This window comes from Cyclopterus lumpus, chromosome 1 (assembly GCF_009769545.1).
Source record: "Cyclopterus lumpus isolate fCycLum1 chromosome 1, fCycLum1.pri, whole genome shotgun sequence".
NCBI classification, from domain to species: domain Eukaryota; kingdom Metazoa; phylum Chordata; class Actinopteri; order Perciformes; family Cyclopteridae; genus Cyclopterus; species Cyclopterus lumpus.
In genome coordinates this window covers 15,186,445-15,206,102 of record NC_046966.1, presented here as the reverse complement: position 1 = coordinate 15,206,102, position 19,658 = coordinate 15,186,445, and the positions used below count along the sequence as shown (strand labels likewise).

General features: G+C 41.5%; 1 protein-coding gene across 6 annotated transcripts in view; it reads left to right on the top strand.

Annotated features, from left to right (window-relative positions):
- The window catches only part of dlc1 (DLC1 Rho GTPase activating protein), a 75,029-nt gene that overhangs the window by 35,504 nt on the left and 19,867 nt on the right, over positions 1–19,658 (top strand). For 2 of the 6 annotated variants that reach the window (XM_034545172.1, XM_034545166.1), the window contains exon 1: positions 15,859–16,706. The exons of the other annotated variants lie outside the window; for them this stretch is intronic. In XM_034545172.1, the coding sequence (XP_034401063.1) occupies positions 16,694–16,706 (13 nt within the window). In that variant the 5' untranslated portion in view covers positions 15,859–16,693. Of the gene's footprint in view, positions 1–15,858; positions 16,707–19,658 lie in introns of those variants that run through there. 6 annotated transcript variants of the gene reach the window in all.

Below are 19,658 nucleotides of genomic sequence, written 5' to 3'. Positions count from 1 at the left end.
AATAGCACCCCTTATTATTTTATCAAGGGAGATGGACTGCTCTACTCTATTTTTGTGCCAGTATCCCATCATGAGGATGTGAAAAAGTAGGCCAGGACCACTGTTACTGTCATCTACTACTTAAAGAGTCATGAAGACAGTGTTTGTAGGTGTGTGAGTGAGTGTGAATAATTCAGAGCATAGCTAAAAGCATGCACATACTCTTTTACTGTGTAAGACATGACTGTAAGACATGACTGTTGGACATGTGGGACAGTCTGCATTTTTATTGACTGCCTCATCATCCGTCTTTTCCCATCTCTGTATGCTTTTATATTTGCTCTTGTCAGTCAAAGGTGTATCTTGTGGTTCCCTCGGGAAGAAAGAAATTCAAGACTTTATAAATACATAGTGTATATATAATTTTTTTAAAAATCAAAGACACTCTATAGAGCATAGAAGTTCATTCTTGAACTTGGCCTAAGTATTTTGACTGTACCAACCATAGACTGTGAATAAGTCGATGTAGTCACTGTGACGTCACTCATTGGTTTTGAGTTCAGCATCCTCCAGCTGGGAAGAGGGAAGCCGATGTGGAAGTGCCTTAAACTTGCATTCTTTCGTTTTTTGGCCATTCTGTTGTCATCACATGCAAGAACAGAAGCTGTTTTTTGTCATTATGTTCATCAGTTCATTCATTGACAAAACAATCCCACTAAATAGCTTTTTCCCCCTGAGCTTGTATTTATTGTACACTATGAACATAATCTAAGATTTCTTTCCAATATGTTTACTTGAAATCTCTATTTTTACTTGAGATAATCTTTCACATGGAGTTCCCACAGTGCTCCGAAGAATTGGTGGTTATCCTCATTATGTTGGATTAAGATGATAGAGAAGGGTTGCACTCAATGATCATAAGTCACTTTAGTTACAGAAGATAACATTATTAGCCTTCAGTGTCACATTGTTGCAGTGTGTATGCCTCTTCAATAACAAACACTCGGGTGATCCAATTTAGGGTAATTGGCATTGCAATTGGAAAGGCAATTAGCTCCTTAACAGCCTATGAGTATCCTGATCAGGAAAAAGGGACATGGTGGAAACTAACACAAATAATGTGATGCTTAATAATACCTCAAATGACATTACACATCAAAAGTTCATGGAAAGTGAGGACTATACAACTTTACACAAGAGATTCTTTAGGATCTAAGTCAGAAATGACCAGAAAAACCATTGACTTTCTTCTTTTGGGTGTAAAGTTTTAAGGATGTATATATTCTCTTTTCAATAGAGATCATTCAACGTCACCATCTCTGTAACTCTTTTCTATTTTGTTAAACTCCCGTTCACTGTGGACCTTGATTTTGACCCTCCCCTTAAACTCCCCCTAAAAGATGTCTCCGTGCATTATGAAACCTCCCAACGGCAGGGCCTGGCTGAAAGCCCATGCAAAATGCAGAGTTGGACAGGATAGTTTAATTAAAGGCATTTATTTTTAAGGATTCAATTCTACAGTAGGTGTTTGCATTATTAATTGTTATTGAATAAAAACAAATTCCACATGGTTTAGTATGTTATGCATGTTCAAAGTCAAAGTCAGCTTTATTGGCAATTTCTCGACATGTACCAAACATACAGAGGATTTGAAAAAAACGTTTTTCTCTTGTCCAACGGTGAGGTGCATAACAGATAATAAAGTGCCAATACATAAAAAGAAAATACATTTCTAAAATACAGACAATATTTGAGACAATATATATATATTTAAAAACTATCTTTCTGTATTAGCAGCAGTCACACAGAGGATAACCACCTGGCTTCATCCTAACTAAGATGCTGGTTGTATCAAAGAATTCAAACAGTGCACAAGTGTGCGGATATCCCATATGTCAATTTAATACCAAAGGGTTAAAAATGCAACGATTATCTTAATCCCAAAATGGAAAATCAAAAAAAAAGAGTTAATAATTGAATAGTCAAAACAAATCAGCTATTTTCTTGGATATTTGCACTCTAAATCTTTCTTCTGTCTTTTCAGTAAAAGTATCGTGAGCAGTCTTTTTGGCGTTTGCTGTCTTTTGTTTGTCAAAGGTTTTTGGCACTTTTATTATTGAATTAAAAAAAGATTAAACTGGCTTGTACATCAGCAAATATGTTTTCCCCAAATTGCATTTTGTGTCATTTTGTAACATCAACATGTAAAGCCGGTGTTTGAGTGATGTGAGGTTTTAGTCTGTTTCATCTTGAGCAGAAATGTAATTAGACTTTACATTAACCGCAGCCTATATATCAACATAACACATGACCTTTTGATAAATGATGAACACATCTCACTGTTTGTAAGGTCAAATTTCTTCAGTGTACTAAATCATCACATGATTGTTTTTTGTCTATATATTTTAATGCAGAAACCATAGTATAGATATAGACTGCATATCATTTATGCTCCAGTGGGTTTGTGTTAGTGAACCATATTGTCCTTTTCCAGTATGTTAGATTTGGCAAGCTTATTCTGGCTGTCATGTAGATGACTGGTAGTCACTTAACTTGACATGAGGGTGTGTGAGGGTGAACACTTGAGATATTTATGATTGAATTAGTGTCCTCCAACACGGTTCCTGTTCGGTGATTTAAAGCCCTCTTGTTTCTGCCCCTGTGCACTCACAAGGCCGCTTGTTTCGAAGACTTTGGAATGTTTTCCTAAACCCAGTGACTCCAGCAAGCTCACGCCAAACTTGTTTACTTAGCTTGTTCTATCATGCTCCCTCTCCTTCAGTATTTTCTCACTTTCTCTTTTTAACACATGAACTCACTGAATGCATCTTTTGACTCTAATCATGAGAGCCCTCTCTGTTGTATCGATCATCCTGCAATCTCCGATTTGTTCTGTGTTCAGTAAAAGTCTGAACCTTGAAGAGATGTTAGATCCAGCGAGCAGCTTCTCTTACCATCTTTTGGCATGAGACAGCAAATAATGATATTTAGTTTTTCTTCCTAATTATTTTGATGTGGTTTTTACTTCGCTGAGTGTCTTCAGCCTATCATCGCTCAAGTGAGACGTCTACCACTTTTCAGCGAGACCACATGTATCCCACTTGATGCACGCTCTTGACTTCTCATTGACCCATAGGCTACCCATGCTTTTAGTCTGCAGCTGGAAGGTTAGGTGGTTATTCAGCACAGAACTTTGCAAACACTAAGCTCCCTCACAGACTCTTCCAGATATAACTGAGCCGGAACAACAAGGCTGCTATTTCAAGTGCCCGTTGACATTGTACAGTACTGAGGAGGAGGTCCTCATGGAGCCGACACTCACAGAACTCCCGATTTGAAAAAGCATTGGATTCCAAAAGTAGTGTGCGCAAATATTTGCACACATTGTGGAATTCGCTCCTGCCTCGGCACTCGAGAATGTCTGATTTCACACCGCAGACTTTCAGGGCCGAACACTCCTCCACCTTTCCTCCCTCCGTCAGCAGAAATGGTGTGAGAGCAGCTTTGTTGACAGAGTCTTTATATCCTCGAGTCACTGTGCGGTTCACCTTGCCAGCTTTAATCAGCACTACTGATTGGCGGTGCTGTGTTTGAAGATAGTCAGAGAGAAGTAGAGAGAAAAGAGGATCAACTGCTCATGCATGATTTAGAAAAATCTACAAACAATGAGGGCTTTTGCACAATAAAAAGATATAAAAGGGCAATTGTGGTTTTACTCCATAAATACTGGGTTTTCGTCACCAGCACATTGTTAGTGGTGTCAGTTTAGACAGATGATGGAATGATGGTTTGACGATTGCTTGACTCTGAACGAATATGACATATAGGAAGGGAGGCCACAAAAAGGTTTTGTGCACATAATTCATGTGTATCGGGACTTTACTACAATGTACAAACCTTTTGTGTGTGTGTGACCATCCTCAATGCACATCCATCCACCCTCACCTGTGAGGTATGATGGAAGATGAGGGGTTGAAGACTTGAAGACTTGTGATGTGAGACCAGAGGAAGATGTTGGCGTGACGACTTGTCACTGGTCATTAGTTGTAAATCAACCACATTCCAGAAGAATCTCTTCCAGATGGGTTCTTACTACAAGTTTTAGTGCCCCATTAAAACGGTCTCATCTCTGGTGACTTAACTGCCTCTTGGGGTGCCTGATCGCATGGTATGTTGTTTATTCACTCTCCAGTGGGCCTTCATTTCCTGTGTGTCTGCAGCTTTTTGTGGCTTCAGCAGGTCTCAGTGGGTTAGCCATCCTTAATTTACTCAGTCAATCTGCAGGGGATTTTCAGCTAATCCTGTTGTTCTTGCTGGTATTTTGACCCTTCGAATGCCGTTGATTGGGGGGCATTTTCTTACAGTTTTGTAGCAATGAGTTATGATGGAGACTTCTGTTTTGGCTGTTCAGTGGAACAAGACCAAGAATTAATGGGAATGACACTAATCTCAAAATCACACCTAAAATGCTAACGCAAAAAGAGGGCATCACCCAGATGCACTGACCAGCGAAGAAAAAAGAGAGAGAGTAGTTTTGGAGAGTTCTTTCCACTTTTCCAGACTCAGAAACTCAGAATATACCTTTCTTCTTTATGTATTTGGTGTAATCTAAAGTTTGGCTATCTTGGCTAAATTGTTGAGTGTCTTTTAGGGTTAAAATAACTAGGAAGGTGTGTGTGTTTGCTTATGTAAATCTCAATAGTTTTTATTTGAGATATAATAGAGATATTTCGTCGAGATCAAAGCATTGGACGATGAGGAGACAAACTAATTGTCATCCATAGAGCTTTGCCAATAGCCTGGCTAACTATCACAAGCACTGGCTGTATCAAAATGGGAATGGGGCCGAGGGTAGTCGAGATATGAAGAGTGAGCAGATGTGCCAATTGGGAAGGGAAGTGATGACAGATGGATTTCCACAATCCAGAATGGCATTCAGCTAACATACTACCTCATGTCTGACTGGGCTCTTATTTTCTGCATACTGTAAAGTGACCGGTATTTTTATTCATGAGGAGGTTGACAGCTGCTCTGGGTCCTCAGGCAAAGGCATTTTCCTCTTTCCGTCTCCTTCTATATGTTATTCTGTATTTGTCATTGTGTTAGAGTGGACTTGAAGATCCCTGACAGTTGAGGCTATATTACAGATAAAAGCAGCACTGCGAAGTGGACCATTTCCAGAGTGACTCCTTTAACCTACACTGTCCTCCAGGTATTTGTTGGATCTGATGATGAATGTTCTAAATGTTATAGTTATGGCCTGCGGCTGTTTTCTCAAAATGTAATTGTGGTACTTGGATGAAATCGTCATTGTCAATTATATGATGAAAGTTACCAAAATGTGAGCCATTCTGAGGTTAGTCTGATCATCAGTAAATAAGAATGCGGTTAGAGGTCTGAATCTGTGAGTAGTACCAAGAAAAATGCTCCCACTTTTCTGGTGAGCTTCTGAGGAAGGAGTTATGGCTGCCTACGGGCCCCTATCCTTTTCAAAGCCTTTTCTCAAAGGAAAATGTTGTGTCAGGGCAACATTTTGATCATGGACTTCCATCAAATGGCATAAAGTTCATCCAGTGCTAAATCAACTTTATAAAATCTGTATTTCCTATTTCATAGAGTCATAAGATGAGTGGCTGGTCTAGTGCTGACATGCCCAAATCTTTTTTAGTGTCTTGTTCCCTGCTCATCACAACTGAAACCTCCAAGGAGCTTGAACATACTCTCTCTTTAGACTGAGCGCCTACTTAATGTCCCTTTCTCCCTCTGATCGAGGGGTGTTGCCTGTGACCTTTCACCTTGTAGTCACTCAGGGATCGTAACCCCTTTGCCAGCATGAATGGATGAACACAAGGCCACTGGCTGAGTGTTGTCACCCTCCGTGTCCAGGCCAACCTCCACTTTAACACCCCACAGCTGGTAATGATACAAGCACTGAAGCGCTTAGCATTAGCATGTTGGATAAGTGGCACTTTGACAACTTAATGTCTTTATGTGTGTGTGTGTGTGTGTGTGTGTGTGTGTGTGTGTGTGTGTGGTTGAGGTGTGGGTCAGTGAACATGTCCAGCATTTCTCAATACCCTGACAGGCCACAAAGTTGCCATCTGCTAACAATATTTTTCGGTCACTGGTTGTAAAACAAAGCAGCAGGTTTGTAATGTTCTGAACAAGGTATTTTGGGACTGTTATGAAAATGAGGGTTTGTTTGATTTTGCCCGAGGTGACGTCCAACCTCCAGTTTTTTTCTAACAGAGATTTACATGTGTCTCTGTCCCTTTTTCAATTAGCTTTCATTTGAAAATGAATGAATGAATGATAAACATGTTGTTGTTTTTTCTCTTTGCCTCTCTTTCATCAGGGTCCATATAGCTGTCATGTGAACCACTTGAGTGGCTCTTACCAATATGCACGCACTGAAACGTGAGCTAAAATCCTGGCTGTCTGAAGTCTCATGACCATGACAGTTTTGAGGATCGAGTTCAAAACCTTGAGGCTGAATGAAGCCAGAACAAAGTCCACTGTAACCAAGCAGCCTCTTCTCTTTAATGGCTTTGCCTCATTGCATTATAGCCATTAGTACTAAAAGCCAGGAAGCAAAGGGAGGTTTTGTCTTGTTTTTTTAATGATTCTTAACGCCTGAAAAAAAGAAATCTTCAGAGAATGATTTAGTTTGATCTCCTGATGGTCATACCATCACAACACAAGTATAAGAAGGACTTTAAGAAAAGAAATTGCATGTGATTTTGATATGAATGTGGTCATTTACAGTTACTTCAGTCCAACGTTTTTACCATTTAAAAAAATGTGGGTTTACGTTACAAATTATGAAATTTGGTAGAGATGTTCATGGCCCCAAAAAGCATGAATCCCTAATGTCAACATCAAAGAGCTGCTGGACTAGACTTAGACTCTCTAGTCTTGTTATTATGGTCTGTGAAAAAAGTACCCGTTACCCAAAGTGTTTTACTGCATTTATGCTTGTGTCTCTTTTATTTTTCTATCCACTCCTATTCCTTCGTTCCTTGAAATGTGGGAAGACTGGGTAAACAGAGAAGGGTCAGCATGAGAGCCAGAGCCCAATCTGTCGGGCATATGGAGGTTCTGTCACTGCTGCCAACCTGCAGCTGGACAGTATTAGTCCCCCTCATTTCTCAGGAGTTGAGCTATCATCCCCCAGGGGCCAATGAGGAGAGGAGGGATGAGGGGGGAGTTACAGGTCTGACTGCGGCTCCTGTTCGTCACTCAAAGGCTCCTCCCTCAAACACATCAGTGCTGTCCATTAGCTTCAAAAGTAAATAAACCAACGGTGTCTATGCCTAGGAAAAGAGTGAAGGAGTGTGTGAGTGAGGGTTCAGGGCATCAGGGCTCATCCCAAAAGTGATAAAGTGTGTTTAAGGGATAGGAGAATATTAGATGCAGACATGTATAGTTGTATACAATTAGTATTGATGCTTAGGAAGGAAACAGAAGGACTACAACTGAAATTGAATAAAAATTCTTAAATATGAATACCTTAAACTGAGTCATTTTAATCGGGCCATTAAAGTGCTTGACCCTGAATACTAGTTATCATTAACGGGTCACAGTCCATTCATAACAAGTTTCTGTCCACTGCATACCTCGAGGGATGCTGCCTTCTCCTTACACAGCTAAACACATACACTAACTTCCTTCTGTTTATTTTTATTTGGCTAAACACCAGATTCCTTAGATTCCTGCGCAGTGGATTTGGGTCAGCTATGCTTAAAGACAAACATTTAGATGTTCCAACTGAAGTAAAGCCCTTCATAATCATATCAAAAACCTCCCTTGTTGGTCGATGTTTGCAGAAGGCTGCCTTAAACATGTATCAATAAACGTATACAGTATGTAGGTTAGCTCAGAAACACTAAAAATAACTAACTCGCCCTGAATCTCCTTCATATGAATTCCTGCATATGCGAGGCACTTGTCTTGTGAGTGTCACGTCAATCTCTAGTTTAGTAGGTCAAGGTTGTCACACGAGGAATGAGGACGGAAAAGTGCTTGCAACAAGAGTTTTACTTATAGGAAGAGGAGACCAGAAATCATTGGAAGTACACCAGCACTGGGCGTTTTGGTCAATTTACAATTGATTTTATGCATTTGTCATATTTTTCATATAGGATTGGCCATCGTGTGTCTGTTCTTTATCTCATCTCTCTTTGATCTGCAGCAGCACTATCACTTATCTTATCTTCTGAATAACGACACAGGAGCTGGAAGAAATCACTCTGAAATTCAAACCTGCTCAATGCACTTTTGCAAAGGAGCCTCTGGATCAGCGATAATCTCCCAGCTGAACCTGGTTTGTGTTTGTCATGACAGTCTAGATGTCTGCATGGTGTGTCACGTGACTCCCTAGAGGTCAGGGTTCAAAGGGTGTCACGGGTCAGGGCAGGGAAGACTAAAGCATCAACTTCCTGCAGTACTCACTGGCTGATTCTGCAAAGAGGAAGAATGGACATATGGTACTTTGGAATTTGGTCTTCGCTCCACATGTCTAGGACTCCATAACAAAAGTCCAAAACAGGAAAGGAAATAGAGAAGGGAAGATAATTCTACACTTTCTATTGTCAGGAGTGTTATTGGACCTTTCAGTATGGACGTGCACATGAAGGACACACAGGCATACATTTCAAAGATAGCAAGATACCGCTCACACAAACAGATACAAAAAAGACATGCAACCACAAACACACGCATGCTTCAATTATTTCACCCTGATGTCAAATGTCTAACATCCATCCACTCACACCTTGTAACTCATTCATACACAGTTAACCTTCCACAATATTGCTGCAGGGCTCGTCCTCTCATTGCAACTTAAATCTAGCACCTAAGGCCCCATGATCTATTGCTGCTGAAAGGAAGCTGGCGTAAGTTTGACGTCAATGTCAAAGCTTCCAGCCGTATGCCAAGTCTGTCTTGGAAGTTGTTTTTCTCTCATGCCTCCCGTGTGAACGAAGAAAGCAAAAGCGGACAAATGTCTTGATGAATTTAAGTAACAACATCAAAACTGTATCATAAACATCCGTTTAGAAACTCTCACACAACTTGTGCAGGATAATCTAAGTCTCATGTATCTCTAGTTGTATGTTCACTAGTTCCTAAACACATGCATGTTTGCTAAAATCTTACGTACTTATTAAAACTTTTCTGCATAAACTATTTCCCACTTGCCGCCTGCCTGTTTAAGCCTGTTTTAAAGTAAATGCATCCAAATACAAATCAGACTTGGATGCTACGAGTTGTATGATATTTTTTTGCTGTTGTTAAACTCGGCTCCCATTTACTTAAATTCATCGAGACCTTTCTCAACTTTTGGATTCTCTGTCCACCGTGGAGGCATGAGCCAAACAAAAATGACTTTTCTTTAAGTAATTGATATACAAATCGTCATTTTGGGGGTGAAGTGTTATTTTCAGATTGGACAATCCATCATGATGTCAGACGATAGCAAAAGTTATAACCATCTTAGGGACCCCTGTCAATTATTTTCCAAGAACGTTTTAACCTGGCAAAATGTGCACTGTGGCATGCGCATGCTGTGGCCAGCAAAGCAAATTAATTTGAGTTCAAAGTCCATCTAGTGGTTGCTAAAAAAAGGATCTTGTTTGAGTTAATTTAATGTAGTTGATGATTCAATGTGTCCTGTCTGGAAAATCGGGCACTGTGGACCACACCGTCTTTCCAAACAGTGATTATTATACCTCACTTGGTTTAGAGCAGGAATTCTAAAGTGTTGCTGTGTGCTCATTTCACAGCCATATGGTTGGCATCATTAACCACTCCCCAAGTGTTCAGTTGGTTTCCCAAGCACACCTCCTCCTCTTGTAATTCTTAGAAAATGTGGTCACACACACAGTAACTCTTTATATGTTGAAATGTGATTGCACCAGTGTTCAAGCTTGTAGAAGTAAATCAAACCAGCTTGGTGCAGTCACTCTCGGCCAGAAACAACTGCACTTGACCAGAAAATGTTGTTTTGAGAATAATGGAAAAGATCAGCCAGATTTTGCAGAAAAACCACAGCAGTTGTTCAAAAATGCTTACGTTGGAAGAACTGCAGCAATACTACATTGATTCATTGGCAACTATTAAAATAATTGGCAACTATTTTGATAATTGGTTTGAGTAATTATTTGATTCCAGTGTCTAACATTTTAATGTTATGGTTGCTCTTCTGTGACAGTAAACTGCATATCTTTGTGTTGTGGACACAATAAGACATTTGAGTTAGGCCATCTTGGGCGTTGGGAAACACTTTTGTACATTTTTCACAATGTTCTGATATTTTATAGAGCAAACAGCTAATCAATCAATCAAGAAAATAATCAACAAATTAATGAATAATCTAAATAATCGTTATTTGCCGGACAAGATGGGAGAGAGGTTTCTACTTACTTTTCTTTATGCAATGTTATGTCATCAGCTTTATTAGACGTGTTTGATTCTTTTTTTTTATCTGTTTAGTCTTGTGTTTATCCCTTGAATATAACTTTAAATATCCACTTTTTCTTTCCCTCATACTTCTGTCTTTTTCCAACAATTGCCCTCTGGTTCTGCTCTTGCTCTGCCCTCCCTCTCTCCCCCTAAAGCAAAGCATCACTAATCTGCTTTCATGATGCATGACTTATAAGAAAAATATGAGCAATATTTTGGAGCTGTGTGTTTTTTTTCCATGCTTCTTTATCTTGACACGAGAGGGCTGCTGATCAGTGGATTTCCTGGAGATCCAGATCATTTGTGAACAATGTCATCAAGATACCAGTGGATTTGATTTATAAAAACTTATTTGGACTAAATTTAAATATAAAATATATATAACATTCTAATATACAATATACAGTAAATGTAATTAACATATGTCATGTCTAACACCAGATATTGTATGTAAACATATAGTGGCTCAGGGCTTTTGTCTTCCTGTTCCATCACTGATGTTCAAATGAACAGTACATATTATTGTAATTTTCTCTTTTTACTCTGTGTGCAACCACCTGTTTGTGGTTGGCAGACATTACATCAGGTAGAGAATACCTCCGTTAGTATGTAGTGTAGAGTCACTAAAAACGCCTGTCCTTGCACACGTGTGTTTAACTCTGTGTTTTTATATTTCGGTGTGCGTGTGTACGTTTGTGTGTGTACATGTTAACTTACACAGTGTTTGCTTTAGCCTTTACGTATTGAGTGTTGGCCAATAATTCTCCCTGTTATTGATGGAAAGCCAAGGTTGAGCAGAAGCCACATATGGTAGTGCTTTACAAGGAAACAGTGATTGAACTCTTTTAACATTTCTGTCGTGCTCGAGGATTTATAGTCTGTGTAAAATAAATGTACCTTTATCACAGATTCTGGGCACTAATAGTTCTCCACTTGTTAAAGTTGTTCAAAGTTCTCATGTGTAACTAAATATGGACTTTCTGATGTGTTACATTGTGTATCCAAAATGCAAAGGTACAGTCAAACCTGATCCATAGATGAATCTCTGGCCAACTCCAAGCTCAAACTCATCAGACAGGACAACTGAGTAGACTGATCTGAGTACACTCCAGAATAATTGGTCACAATCAAGAACATTTTCAACCCTCCCAAACCCTCATAGTGGACTGGCAACAGCATTATTTGCCACTAATTAATATGCAGCCGCAATCAAAAAGAATGTGTAGCAACACATGTCATCGTCTTCACAGTTCTCAGTGACCTTAACAAACAATTTTTATTCTTTAAAGATCTGACGCACCACATGATCAGAGCTGGTAGCGATTCTACTGGGATCCATGCATTGTCATATGTGTTGACATACAGGCCCAGGACCTGTGGGAATGCAATTGCACCCTACTCAACTCTATTAGATTGAATATAGATTGGATCTTATCTGCTGCAGGTTCTAGGGTAAAGGTTTAGATACAAGCTACTGAATAGACCTGTGAAGACCCCGAAACTGCATTTTAGAAGGATTATTAGTTGCCACAGAAACCGCTGATAAGGATCAAAATAAGCATTACACAATAAACTTCCAGGAGACCCCTTAAGAGGACTGGACCAGTGCTGCGTAATCTGGCACTCTGATCATGTAGTAAAAGACTCACTTGCCCGTGTGCATTTGTCTGTATTTGTATTCTCATGATTTCTCTTTCAGACATAAAGGCTGTTACTTTTAATGTTATTTGGTGTTTTATAACTATTCCTGAAACCTACTTCCTAGCTGGATGTGTTTAAATTGTGAAATCCTGTGCAGACACACACAAGACCCGAGCACTTAACTGCCCCATTTCCCCTGCCCAGTATTCAGCAACCCTCCTTCAATGTTTAATAATAATTTTTTCTGATTTCTTTTGTACATTTATCATAATCTAAATAAACTTTTACGGCTGGGGTCGACAAATAAAACTGCTAAATGGACAATCCAACATAAAGCGTTTTTAGTTGTTTTTTACCCCACCACCTGGTTGAAAAACACATAGTATACCACACCGATCCATTGTTTGTGTAAGTGTGTGTGTGTGTCAGCCTCCTGCCTCTATTGTGATGGTGGTCAGTCCATCAAAGCCCGGAGAGGGTGTCGGCGAGGCATTTGGTCCGCTGTCTGCTTCATGCTTCCTTTGTTTGTGTGTGTGCTGGTCCAAGCCTCTGTCTCCCTGCACTTCCTCCTTGCCATTGTGTGTATGGAAGCATTATGCTACCTCTCTTTCTCTCTCTCTCTCTCTCTCTCTAATCAGTGTCTTATTGGGCTGATCCCAAAGACCATGGATGAGCTATTTCTGGAGATTCCTGTTATGAAAAGATTATTACCCTCCCTGCTCTGTCTGTCTGTCTGTCTGTCTGTCTCTCTCTCTCTCTCTCTCTCCTCTGTCTCTGTCTCTGTCTCTGTCTCTGTCTCACACACTCTCACACAGAGAGCAGTCAATCATTATTTTAAACTGCATCAGTGAAAGGCAGAGGACACACGCTTGTCAGTGTAGGCATTTCAATTTAAGTTTCAGGGACAGTGGCAGTACCTTGCCTCTGAACATAACACAATTACACACATTACATTGACGGAGTAGCGCTGTAATAAACAAAAATGCCTCTTTCGTACCTGTTTTTGATCACTTTATGGACCACATATCTGTTATGGAAAGCATCTTTATGGACTTATCTGAAATGATTTGCCTCTAAAAGAAAATCTGATTATAGCCATTCAAACGCGTACACACAACCACCTAACATGTTCTTCCCTATGTCTGGATGGCCACTATGACCTTTGCGGACCCATAATTTGGTTATCTCTTTTGTTGTCTTTGTTGACACGGCCTTGGGTGTTTGAGTGTGTTGGACTGACTCGTGGGTCCGCTGACCCTCACCTGGCCCCGCTGTTTGGCTTTAGGAATGGTAGAGCGGGGGAGCTATAACCCCAAGGCAAGGCCAGAGGAGAGCTCTGTGTGCGGGGAAATCTTTCATCTTTCTAAAAAAGAAAATCGTACCACTCTGTCTCAGTTCAGCCTTTTCTTTTTCTTTTGTTTCATGCTCACTTCCTCTATGTTCCTCATCCAGCCCCTCCCTGTGTGTCTCAGGGTCAGAGGTGACACTGTAATGTTTACAACCCACAACAGTAGCTTCACCCAACAACCCGGCAGCAACAAGTTGATGGGGTTCACTCACAAGGTCAATTTTAGGGAAATCAAATTTCTGCCGTTTAATTTTTACACCTGGAAATTGTGCACATTTTATTATTTTTTTTAATAAAAAGTTAAACAGTTTGAGACATGATTAACATTTACTATGAATTATGAGATAATCCACTGAATCTTCCCTTATGATATACCTGAAGCGTTGTTTGTATTGTCTTTACAGGGAAAAGTTGCATTTACTGAAGGCTTAATCCCTTGCGTCTGCCTGTTGTAACACTGATGCATCTTCTCATTTCCTCTCTTTTGTCCAAAGCCCTCATTGTGTATTTGATCTGTATCTGAATCATAATCCAAACAAGGGCTTGACTCTGACGAGCTTTGGTGAATGAAAATTGCAGACACTAAAGAGACGCACTTATTTGCCCCAGAGCAACTGGCAGCAGCAGTCTGCTTGTCTGATCTCTCACACTTTGCCACACACACTCATCAACAATCGCTCGCATTATTGTGGATTCATTACCACAAAACAACTTTGACCCATCTCAGTCGAGGGTAGCCTTGGATTGGGGTTTTGGGTGCAAGCCTCTGGGTGGTCGGCTTTTGTAACTCAGGGATTTGGCCATGTTAAGTAATCTCTCTTCATCTCTCCTTCCTCTTTGCTTTTTCTCTCCTTCCACTATCCCTCTCTCTGTTTCTCACACACACTAACAGACCGTAATTATCGTTCTCCCTTCAGGTTACAGATTTAGGATAAACCCCCTCAGTTTATGAGCTCATATGATCACGTTTTCCGTTGACGTATTATTTGATATATAACATAATGCTTATGCTTTAGCTGGATATACTGACGGGCAGCAAACCTCAATACATATTGAGTACTGTCCACAGTATCACATGTTTAATACTTGACACCATCAAGTATCGAAAGTTGATATTGAATGCTTTTTCAGGGTCATTGTATAGTTTACTTTCTCTTTGTCGTTTCTTCATTTTAATCAGAGCATCAGAAAACTCTTAGACTGCCCAGTGTTTGTGTGAAGCTGCTTGTGTTAACCCTTGTGTTCTGTTGACATTGGCTTAGCTTCGGTTTGGGTTCCCACAGACCCCAATGCTGTGTGTGTAGAAATAATAATAACTGCCAAAAATGCAAAATCAACCCATTCTTTCCCTTCGACTATGGAGCTGACAAAATACTGAAATGACCATAAAGCATTGTTATTCCAATAACAACAATCCAAATATACTTACTTGGGATTTGTAAGGTGTTGTGCTGAATAAAAAGTACAGTCAACACCAATTACAGGTAAAAAGCATATGAAACCCCAATTGTTTTGAACCAGCTTTTACAGCTGCGGCATCTGGGCAAACATTTCAAGTGAATCCCCCCAGGGGGCACATTTTTATGAAAGCCTATATAGACTTGTGGTTTTTCTCCCTTTTAATAGCTGGCAGGATCTCTTTTGGGTGAATCACTTGTGACTCCCCAGTCAGCTGGTACCGGTGTGGAAGCCAACAGCAGACTGCACAGTTAGCTAGGATTGTATGCATCATCCTCTCCCCCCTCATAGCCAAGCTTGGGATTACATGTATTTCCCTGCAACACGGTGACACGTCTGGCTTTCTCTCTTTGCACCACCTCAGCGCCTGTGTGTTACCATGGCAATAACACAAAGTTGGCTGATGCCAAACGCTGATGTCGTTCTTGGAAAACGGTGATGAAAAGTTCCTGAGGATCGAGAAGATGGGAAAACTGGACTCGCTGTTTTTGAAATAGACCAATTATAAATGAGTAATATGTTATCCACACATATCACACCACATTAACATCTGGAAAAAAACTTTGAGCAAGGTTTCAACACTTTTCCTATCGAAATGAGGCATGGATTGTAAATTATCCAGTTCCTTTAAACCACCACTTTTATTCTGGCGCAAAAAAAAGAAATTTTGAGATAGGAATAAATAGTTTATCTCAACTAGCCACATAGTCAGGGCACATTTAGGCTTATAATAACGACTAATTATAGTGATTGTTCTGTCTTTCTTTGTAAATGCTTACCAAATGTAGTGCTATCAGAGTTTACATCATCAAGGCCTCCTAAGATCTGCAGCCAGGGCGGAATGTGTTGTTATTACTGAGTCGACCTGTGCGTGGTGTGCGTGGTGTACGTGCGTGAGGCGCGCCATGGAGAGGGGCAGGACCACGTGCATTAGCATACCTGCCACAGTTCTCTTTTCACTGGGCCACTTGCGCTTTTCAGACTTAATCTCGCGTCACAAAGGAGCGTCTCGCAGTTGTCTCCAGTACTTTCTAATGAAATGCAAACTGGGCACCAACCTTCGAGTCAATTGCGGCCTATTAGGGGAAGAGGTTGGGGCTCAGACGAGGCAGAAGCTGAAATGAATAGAGGGAAGTCATGCGGAGCACTTTCGATTTAATATGGGTGACGTTTGGTAGGCACATTTATTTAAGAACGAGTCAAATCAGTTAATTAGATTAGTAGCATGCAACATAGTGAGAAGAAGATCAACAGAGGTTAATGGTTGAAGTGCGGACCCAAAGAGACGAAATGGTGCCAGGGTAAAGTGCGCGTTGTCACGCTGTTATGACATGACACGCTATTGTAATTGTTATAAACTGTTTCCCTCCACGCGAGGATCTGTTGATGTCCCGAGTGGATCCGTGTGTCTCCAGCTCCTTATCAGGTGGACAGCCGCGGGGAGCGGGGTGGGGGCGGAGCCACGGCCGAGTTGCCCAGCCATTCCCAAAGCTTGAATCACACCGCTCTCCATTCACATTCCTGCTGGGCACCGCTTCATTCAGGGACTCGCCGCTTTGGAAAGGATTTTGAAGAATCGTGGAATTCTGTGTATTTTGCAGCCAAATCTAATTACAACCATGGATTTACTGTGCCGCACTCAGAGGACATTTGCACCCGGCTGTGTAGTTTGAGTTTGCTCTGGATCTATCATGCGGGCTTCGTCCTAACAGGAGTAGAGCTGACTGGGGACAGTCGGAGCCTGTCGGGGCGCAGCCGGGAGTTTGGTTTTACGCTGAAGCTGGAACGCCACCTAGACATTACACAATGATATTAACACGTAAGTCAATTCCACGAATGGCCCAAATTTGTTATTTGTGATGTTTTTTTGGGGTAATGTTTAAAGCCATTCATTCAATCGGTGTCCTGTTTCATCTAGGAGATGAAGACTACAGCGCACTGGTTGGCGTAATCATGAGTCTACAGTGTGTTTATTTGTTGTTACTTTTAGTATTCAAGCCACTGCAGGTTTGTTTGAATGTAACCCTCAAGTAAAATAGTCTTTAGGTCGTGTTTACGTCGCAGCGCTGCAGGCTGTCAGATAAGAAATCTCCCGGCTTTGCGCATAACTCCGCGTCTCCAGTGTCCTCACTACAAAAAAAAACACGTCTTCTTTTGAAACTTTACCAGTTCAACCCAAGACCATGCGAGGTGTCTTCGAATACTTTAAGAAAACAGATTTCCCTTCTTACGCACACAGCGCAGAGAAGCGGGTTGAATGTGACTCGATGGAACCTGGATCCGTGTGGTGAACTGGAATGTGCCTAAAGATTATCAGAAGTTATGGTACCAGTCCGCGACACTTGCGCCTCCAGTTGGTTTAACTGCCCGTGCCTTTTGCCTGACTGCCGGCCTTCTGCTAACATCAGGGGGGGATCGCAGGAGGATGTGTAAAACCCCGTTTTCAGCCCTGTGCTGGCATGATTCACTTGATGTGTGGGCTTTGGCGTTTTGTGTTAGTTGTTTTAACCGTGTGTTCCAACACATGGCTCCTTATCAGCTTTCTCAGGCCTGAAACCGTTATGAGCCATATAACCATTCAGAACGCGCACAAAGACCATCAGACACTCATGATGATGAGAGGTGGATGAACACTACCTTCACAAACTGCTAATGTAGAGACTGACACAATACTTCTACACACAGAAGGTGTAGCCCAGTTACAGAAATAATAATAATAATAATAAATCAGGGATGGGACAAGATGGTTTAGTAGATAGTTTTGGGAGGAGAGCAAACGAAGGAAACACACTTTGCTGCACTCTGTGTGAAACAGGAAGTGAGCCGGGGCCTTATCTGAAAGATTTACATCCAGCTGGCGTACTGTTTCTTTGTGTCCTGTGAGAAGACACACATGTTCATTTTTGCTTCAACCGTCCATCTGTCTGACCCCAGGGCACCAGGTTGTCCTGGGGTCTGATTATCAATAGAGAGCTATCGAAAAGGGGGGGGGGGGCAGGTAGGCTGTCATCTGGTAGTGGAAATGCTTTGAATATGGCTGGTCACCTGATATATGACTAAGGCCCTCTATGTGAGCATACATCTGTCATGAGGGAGCACAGGGGACTGTGGGGTTAGCCCTGCGATGATCCATCTTGGACCAGCTGTGTGTTTGCACGCATATGTGTCTGTGCATCCGTGCCTGTCCCTGTAACTGCAATGGACCATTGGTGGTAACCTCATTATTATTTTGTGTGAGTGTGCGTGTGTGTGTGTGGGTGTCAGTGGGGCATAGCTTGAGGCCAGCCAGATGGCGATAGTCCTGGCATCGTCTCACTTAGCTAACAGCCAGACCTTCTCAGCGAACACCAGCTGTCTCGACTGTGGAATCACAAAACATGATACCCATCAGGAAGAAAATCTGTTATCGCCCATCTTTGCATTCCAGTAGAGTACTGGAGGGATTTTACATTGGTCACGTTAAAAGAAAAGCTGTTGTCTCCAGTTGTCCTGGTGCTATGCTACAGATTCAAGCTGTTAAGGACAGTGTGATCGCAGATGAAATAGTTTGACAAAGGTTCAGACCATGAATCAATCAGAAACATGTTCTTCAAGATCATGAACACATCAGGAGTTTGTCCTTGTCCCTGTTGAGGTAAAGGACAAACATTGACAGCATGCAGGCTCCGGGCTTTACTTGTTGTAGATTACAGTTGAGCCACAGAGTCTAGCCTCGTTTATCACCTGTCGAGACCCACTTGGCAGCCCCTTCAGAAATGAGCCACTCAAACCTGGAGTTGATAAGAAAGAGGGTTCTTGCCTGCCGTTTGGTTTGGTTTACAGTCGGCACTTTGAGACCCAGCGATGACTTGGTAATTCCAGATAAGCCTCCTCAATTCACAACAGTTGTTAGTCAAGCATTCTTCTTAATCTGCCAACTTCAAAGCCCTAGCAGTGATAACTGTATTCAGACTCATGACCTCCAGTGCGCCATGTCAGTAGCATAGCCTTTGAGGTGGGGAGCAGCATCCTCTGCTTGCTAGCTGCTGACAAACTCCCACTGGAGCTGAGCGCTCAGGCTCGGCCAAACAAGATCCCAGTGCCTCCTGCAATGGAGGGACATTTTGGCCGGCAATTGTGAGAATTTCCTGCCACAGGAAAGGAGAGAAGAAAAGGGGTGAGCAGAATTGAAATACGCAGAGTGCAGAGGAGATGAGGGTGCAAGCAGGGAAAAGGGAAAGAAAAGACTGTGATGGATAATTTTAGAAGTAGACACAGCTTGGCAGTGAGTGAAGCTTAACCCCGACTGGCAGCTCACCAGTCCAGCTTTGGCCAAATACCAAAAGAAAAGCCACTTGTGACCCATATGAAATCTCGATTTGTATGGGATTGGCTCTTATTCATGTGCTGATAATCACTCTCATCTTTGTTTCCCACTGAGAAAGAGTGTGTCTCACTGTGTTGTTTTCACTCATTGAAATCAGCTCTTTTTCAACCTCAACTTAGAGGATTCGTCTGCATTTCAGTCCACATTTAGCTTAAAATGTGTCCAAATTCTCAGAGGTTGTAACATGTATTCCATGTAACTTGTTCGTATGAGGCCAGTTCAGTTTAAGCCACATATCCATCTGTCTCTCTGTCCCACCCGACGGACATGTTTCAGACATCCTGTGTGGCCTCCCTCAGCAGCACCAGAAGTTCTGGTCTGTGATTCACATTTGAACCCATCCAGCTGTTTGTCTGTCTGTCTGCAAGCCGACCAGAGATCCTGATTAGATGACCAAACAGGAGA